This window comes from Anopheles aquasalis, chromosome 3 (genome assembly GCF_943734665.1).
Source record: "Anopheles aquasalis chromosome 3, idAnoAquaMG_Q_19, whole genome shotgun sequence".
NCBI lineage: Eukaryota > Metazoa > Arthropoda > Insecta > Diptera > Culicidae > Anopheles > Anopheles aquasalis.
The window spans coordinates 25,174,096-25,181,595 of record NC_064878.1 but is presented as its reverse complement, the minus strand read 5'-3'; the positions used below and the strand labels follow the sequence as shown (position 1 = coordinate 25,181,595).

General features: G+C 48.8%; 1 protein-coding gene across 5 annotated transcripts in view; it reads right to left on the bottom strand.

Annotated features, from left to right (window-relative positions):
- LOC126578011 (uncharacterized) overlaps positions 1–7,500 on the bottom strand; it is a 32,282-nt gene that overhangs the window by 14,517 nt on the left and 10,265 nt on the right. For 4 of the 5 annotated variants that reach the window (XM_050240157.1, XM_050240159.1, XM_050240161.1 and 1 more), the window contains 3 exons: positions 2,461–2,599; positions 79–2,378; positions 1–10 (listed from right to left, as the gene is read on the bottom strand). The exon at positions 1–10 is cut by the window's left edge and continues 94 nt beyond it. In XM_050240157.1, coding sequence (XP_050096114.1) covers positions 1–10; positions 79–2,378; positions 2,461–2,599 — 2,449 coding nt within the window. Of the gene's footprint in view, positions 11–78; positions 2,379–2,460; positions 2,600–4,160; positions 6,543–7,500 lie in introns of all 5 variants that reach the window. The other variant, XM_050240162.1, reaches the window with a different exon arrangement.

The window sequence follows — 7,500 nt, the reverse complement described above, 5'->3', positions numbered from 1 at the left end:
GTTGTTGAATCTGTGTGAATAATGTGCAGTTCATGTTAGAGAAGCCACATTACCAATGCGAAAGCTACAGCTACATACCTGTTGTTGTTGCTGCTGCTGCTGCTGTTGTAGTTGCTGCTGCATTTGCATCGTTGATTGGTTCATCATGTTTGGGCGTATGGCTTTCATTTGCATTTGTTGCTGCTGCTGAGGGTTGAGAATCTGTTGTGATCCAAATGGTTGCTGTTGCAGTTGTTGCTGCTGCTGCTGGTGCTGCGACGGTTGCTGTTGCATGATTTGATTGGGTGCCGATGTAGCAAAATTACCAGTTGCTGACTGTATGCCATGCTGATCGACAGCAACGCTCGGAATTGCTGTATTAGTTGTACCGCTAGCACCAGCAGCACCATCAGTGGTTTCTGTGTTCTTTTGTCTGCTTTTAGCTTCCGGATCCTTAGCATCGTCATCCAGCTCAAGGCTGTCAAGCAGAGTGGATTTCTCTCCGTCCGTCGAGTTGAGTTCCGGATCGGCATACTCGAGTAGGTTGAAATGTATGTCACCCATTTCGGCCGTCAACGAGTCCAGTAGCTCTGCATCGTCATCTCCCAGCTCACCTAACAGATCGCCGACACCTTCCACCTCACCCATTCCTGTGTTGTCCTCTTGCTCGAGCTTTTCCAACTCGGCACTCACACTATCCGGTATCTCCGATGGACCACCGCTACCCGTATTGGGCTGCTGTGACGGCGGCTGCTGGTTTTGCTGTTGTGGAGCACCAGCAGGACGCGCAGAAAGGGTTTGAGATGGAACGTGCGCCTCACCTTCACCCGCTAATCGTTGTGCGATCAGAGCAATGTTCTGCTGATCAGTTTGCGATGAGGTAAGCAGTTGCTGTTGCTGTTGCTGCTGCTGCTGCTGCTGCTGTTGCTGGTTACTAACGATCATTTGCTGTTGATGCGGTTGAGTATGCACTATCTGCCCGGTGGGAGTAATGAATTGACCACCACCACTAGGAGTTTGACCGCCACCATCCGATATCGGCACCCCGTTTGGTCCAATGAGTTGCATCCGTTGACGCAGGATTTGGGTGGATTGTTGCTGCTGTTGTTGTTGCTGCTGCTGCTGATTGATCGTCATGCCCTGCTGGGTGATGACCATCTGGTTGCTACCGGTTGCTGCACGAACAATCTGTTGCCGCAATACTATCTGAGAGTTAGGACCGACGACGATGCTTCCGCCTCCTGCGGTTGGACGATTCATAGCTCCAGGCATTCGTGGTCGTGCCATCATGTTCGGTGGCAACGGTTGCCGGAATGTACCCATATCCGTTGGACTCATTGGCATCGGTGGAACGGACTGGCCCGCGGCCACTGGTTGTTGCATCATCACCGTTTGCTGTGGTAGTTGCGATTGCTGCTGTTGTTGTTGCTGTAGCAAATGCTGCTGTTGCTGCTGCTGTTGTTGTTGTTGCTGCTGTTGCTGTTGATCATCGCCGAACCCACCGCCTGGTGACTGTACTTGCTGGTGTTGCGGTGATTGTTGTGCAACAGATTGCATCATACCGACATTATTGGGCCCTGTAGCGCCTGTGTTGGTCGCTGGAAGCTGTTGCCGCTGCAGTAGATCTCGTAGCTGTCTGTTACCTTCCTGGGGTGACTGAACAAACGTGTCCGAGCGAGGTGACGTGAAGGGTGAGTTGGACATGGTACCAAACAGATCACCCGGACGAGCGTACACCATCGGCCGTGCGTTGGTACTGGAGGGAAACTGTGGTCTCGGGGTTCCCGGTGCCCCTGCATAACCTCCCGGATCCATCGTATTCACACGAATACCACCCGGGCCACCAACCGTATTTGGTGCCGCAAGCTGACTACCGGGATACGCCGGACTACGGTTCGCTGTAGCAACTGGACTTTGATGTCCCATCGAGCGGGGTGTCTGGGGAGAATGGTGTACCGCGTACCCTCCGCCACTGCCATCCGGCAATCCTTCCGATGGTGGGCGCACAAATGGATCCATGCCTGAATGCTGACTGGCCGGTGATTCCGGAAGGATATCATGTGGCGACTGCGGTTGCTGTGATTGTGGCGAAAATGGACTTAAAGGTAGTCTAACGGGACCACCGACGGTTTGACGTTGTTGTTGTTGCTGCTGCTGTTGCTGCATGGGACCCGGTAGTCCACGTACCGGTGGCATGCCGGGATGCTGGAAGTTGCCAGCCACGGGACTCGAAGGAGCGTTCATGCCCATGGTACTAGCCACACCCACAACCGCACCCGGTGGCATGCGGTTCTTGCTAACCGGCGAAACGAATGGGCCACGAGCGTTCGGTGACGGGCTTGCCAGTGGACCAACGCCCGAGCAAACGTCCGTCGTCACCTGCAGTTGCATCGTTGGGTCTGTGAGTGCGAGAATGGAGTACGATTAGCCCAGCTTACTTTGATGGATTCGCACTGGTTTAGAGCCACGCTTCTAACATACCTTGCATCCTTTGGTCCGGCAGTAGCATATGCTGCTGTGATTGTTGCTCACGGGCACGCTGTTGCTGCAGTTGCTTCCATTGCCGCTCCTGCTCCGCCTCGCGCATGCTCTTCTGCTGAGCATTGATCTTATCCTGATCCTGCGTTGTCGTTGTTGTCGATGTTGGTAGTGTGTTGAAACGTAGCGGAAGGAAGAAGAAGAAGAGAGTTCGTTAGACGTAGAAAAACACCAGGCCTCCCACTTGGGATAAAAGGGTAGGTTATTATCGGTTAACTATCCATCATTTAGTGCCATAGTTATACGGATTTCCAATCAAAGCAAATTATAGTAACAACAGCAACATCTATAAGGCTATGATAAATCCTCTAGAGAAAGGAAGAGGGAGGAAGAGAGCGAGAGAAGGTCAGAAAAGGGGGAAATAGATAGCAGCAAAAGCTCGTATCTTAGAAAAGATGAGAGATTAGAAAAGAAGGCATAATACAACGTCGATGCCATCACAATGCAATTATTTGTCTTTAGAAATCCTGCATAGAAATCTTGTTTTTTTCTTTGAGAGGCGCATGATGATAATGTCTGTGCACCTATCACAGTAACATCACAGTAACCAAACCTGTCAGCGCTTTGGTCGATTGATCCGTAGCTTAGCAACGAAACAAGCTATTCGATTGCGGATCGATTTCTATTGAACATTTCCAAGTGGGTGCAATATGTGCCATTTCGCTAGGAAACCTATTCCCACCTAGGGTAATCTGGGACATGGAAAAGCAGACATGCATTGATTAGGTGCGGTCAGAATACAATAATAAAAACAGATTACAACAAACCAAATTAGCGAAATGTAGGGCAAAAAGGCAAATGGTTTGTTTTAACTAAACACGCATATTAGTTCCAACGGACGGAAAAGAATGATGCGAAAAAAATGAAATAAACCAACACACATTACAAAACAGGCAGTTAATCAATCATGCTATCCCACATACACTGGCTACCCCCACCTGTTTGCTAAATGAATTAGAGATACGAATATGAATGAAGTAAATACAAATAGAATATTAACTACATTGAACAGGCCACAGGAAAGGATGGGATAGGATGAAATGATTTTGGAATAAGGGATGCATAGTTAAGTCATTAACGAGAAGCGTGTGAATCGTATTCCAAAACTGAATGATACTTAAAATTATCAACGAGAACTCAAGCACCGCCAGTCAAAAGAGAGGTTTCTAATCTGCAGAGAACCTTCATGAAATCGTTGGTTGGTCTAGAAATCGATGATAAAACAAACAAAACAAATACACCTATGCTACCATACACGGCGGTACATGGGTTTGCTTTTGCACAAAATGCAATCCCTTTTTGCAAGGAATACTAGTCGCTTCGATCCCGGATAAGATTGTAGAAAAAAGAGTAAAAAAGCAAAAACAGCCTAATCCGTACAAGATCAGTGCAACCTTGCTCTGCAGCCGAGTGAAATAGGTAGCAAAGAATAGAGAATGCTCATATAAGAGTAGGTAACATGGGGGCGCAAAGAAGAAGTAGAAATCAACCATCAATTTAATCTAACAACCATTTCGAATAGAGGTAAAAGAACGAAAACATCAGACCAAACGCATCAAAATTCCATTTACAAAACCAAAAACAAACAAAAAAAACTTGACGAAGCTCTTCTTTTTAGGCTTTCTATCTAGCAAGATTCTCACCGTTTCGGGTGCGGTACTAGGAGTACTGCTATTGGTGGTGGTGGTGGTGGTGATGTTGGTGGTAGTAGTAGTAGTAGTAGTAGTAGAAGTAGGAGCAGATTGGGTACTAGCAATACTAGCTGTGGTGGTAGCAGTATCAGTACTGGTTGTGATACTAGTAGTAGTAGTGGTGGTGGTGATGGTGGAAGAAGAAACAAGAGCCCCAGTACTGGTGGTGATGGTAGTGTTGGTGGTAATGTTTGCTATGATAGTGGGATTAGTGGTGATAGTGGTGATGGTTAAATTGGATGATGATGATGAAAGTGCTGTTTCTACTGCTGCTGTTGCTGCTGCTGCTGATGTAGGGTGGCCGCTTTCAAGATCGTTTGCAGGATTTTCAGTAACCGTAGAGACACCACCACCAGCACCGCCGCAACCTTCATCAGCAGCATTCGGCGTTGAAGCGGAGTAGAATGCAGTGCTGTGACGCATGCCGGCAGCCGAAGACGACAGTACCATATGCAGTCCGGAGGATGCACCTCCACCACCAGTTGATTCGATTCCCTGCGGTGTCCGAACACTGCCGCTGCTGGACGGACTGTCAAGCGAAGGAAGCGTACGCATGATTTCGCACGGCGTCAGCACGCGGATGTGTTGATCGTTCAGCCCGATGGTCATCGCTAGCGGCGATCTCGCACCAGGCGATGAACCCGGACCGGAAGGTGTGCCTGGAGTACGTGGCCGCTGCGGACTGCCAATACTGGGGCCTTGCTGGGCCAAATGTAGCTGAGAGCCGGTGGCCGTAGCTAGCAGTATCTTCTGCGTTCCATCTGGACCAACGTTTATGATCTTACTCACGTTGGCCGCCGGGGTAGAGGATCGGATTTGTACTTGTTGCTGCTGCTGCTGCTGCTGCTGTTGCGCGGCAATCTTATTGATTGTCTGCAATGAAGCGGCCAGTATGGGTGACTGGATGGCACCGCCATTGCCGGTCATACCACCACCACCAGCACCGTTACCGGTGCCAGCAGTGAATCCTTGTTGAAGAAATGTTGGCCTTATGTTAGCATATCCGGGGCGTATTACCGCCCCAGTGGTGGTGTTAAAGTTGCCGTTCGGATTAACCGTAACATTCGGGGCCGGACCATTGCGCAGACCAAACTGATGGTGATGATGGTGGACGGTAAAGTGCGGCGGAGCAGCCACATTCGATGCGATCACGTTTGGAACAAAGATGTTCGTACGACTGCCCCCGATGGACAGCGTTTTCATCACGTGCGTCGGTGGTAATGCTTGCTGATTGACGATCACATTGATGTTTCCACCAACTCCTCCTCCTGTCATGTTGGACTGTTCCATCGCGCTTATCCCCTGGAACTGCTGAGATTGCGACTGCGGCTGATGCTGTTGCAAAGCTGCAGCTTGAGGCTGCATTGCGGTAAGGCTAGAGAGATTGATGAACGTGTTGGCAATGTTGGCCGCCACGACCAGGTTCGCTTTCGTACCACCATTCGCCGCCGGTTGCGGTGTGCCCTTTTGCTCACTTCCGGCCACACCAGCACCGGTTTGTTCTGCTGCGTTTACACTGGATGGGCGAACTATCAGGTTCGACGTTGCATTATCGCTCAATGAGAGCAGTACTGGGTGCTTGACCGTGCGATTGCTCCTTTCTGCGGCTGCAGCGGTGGTACTGGTGGTGGTGATGCTGCTGTTGCTGCTGCTATTGATCATGGTTGTATGGTGGAACGTATCTTTATGATGATTACTGTGTGTGATGTTGTTGGTGTGATGATGGTTATTGTTGTTGGAGGATGTGTGTTGTGGTTGTTTACTACCGTCACCAGTAATTGAGTCTATTGATGCATTCGTGTTAGTATCGTTAGAGGAAGGCGTGGTGTTACTATCGCGAATGGCACTAAAAACATGGTTAGAAGTAGTATTGGAAGCGGCTGCACCGAGCTCGTCTAAGCTATTGTTGCCATCATCCATAGAATTGCCTAGCACCTCAAGTAGCTGCTGCTGCTGCTGCTGTTGCGACGACTGCTGCTGCTGCTGCTGCATGGTGGTATGGTGCAGCAGTTGTTGCTGCTGTTGATGTCCCTGTAGTTGCTGCAGCTGCTGCTGCTGATGTTGTTGTTGAGGCTGCGGCTGCAGATTGCCTTGAATTGAGGTGATGCCTTGGGGTTGCTGCTGAATGGCGAGATGATGATGATGCTGCACCAAACCGTTGCCAGCCACCGTTTGTTGATCGGTACCGATTAGGATGGAACCCGTGTCCGTGGTTAGCGATCCCGAGATGTTCGATGATGAGGAACAAGAAGGGGAAGATGCGGATGATGGACCAACAATGTTCATCGTACCCGAACTATTGCTATTGCCATCTTTGGGTGACAATTGTGGTACCTGCATTGATTCGAGGGATGGGGAAGTGTTGCAAATATTTATATAGATATAGATATGTATGAACCACATAACCATTGTCATTTCTGCATTCTTCATCTTCCTCCTCTACTCCGTCCTTATATCTAAGGAAGTGTTTAGCAAACCGAGGAACAAACATACAAACAAACTGACGAACGAACGAGCGGACAAAGGGACACGGACGAACGCATCAAACAAACGAAAACAATAAACAGTGCTTTGGGATAGATGGCGAAAGAGAGAGAGAGAGAGAGAGAGAGAGAACCATAGTGTGATAGACTATTAAAAAATTGAAAAAAAGGATTAATGGGTGGGCGAGATAAGAGTACACAACTCTTACGGTGCATTTCGATAGGGGGGGGTACGGGTACGGTGAAAGTTTTTCATTTAAATTATGGTTTAACTGAGTTTGTTCTAACTCATATCTGGCGCTGCACACCAGCACAATTCTGTACACTAGAGGATTAGATTAATTTTGGGGCGTTCAAATCTCGTCAATTCTTAAAAAAAAAAGTACAAGTAGCTGCTCACTATGAGGAGATGGATTGAGAAGCAGAGCCAACACAGGAAGAATTTTATGAAAACCCTTTCCTCTCCCCCCCCCCCCCCTCCCTCCCTTCTAATGATGTGTGCATGTGACGTCAATTTGCGTGATACAAACACGACACGATGGGCGGACAACAACAAGTGCGCTGGGCGGATGATCCTCTTGTCGCTCACTTGACTTCTCGAGTGAACAATGCATGGAACCAAACAGGAGGTTTAAATATTGAATCGAATGTTAGTCACACAACACAAATGAAAACTAGCTATGTATGTATCCCATGATGGCGCAAGTGTGAATATGATACCCCCCGGAGTAGGGGGTAGGGAGTATAGATACATAGAAGAGAAAGAGCGAGGTGGGATGAGTGAGTGGTTGGTTAAAATCACACGAACA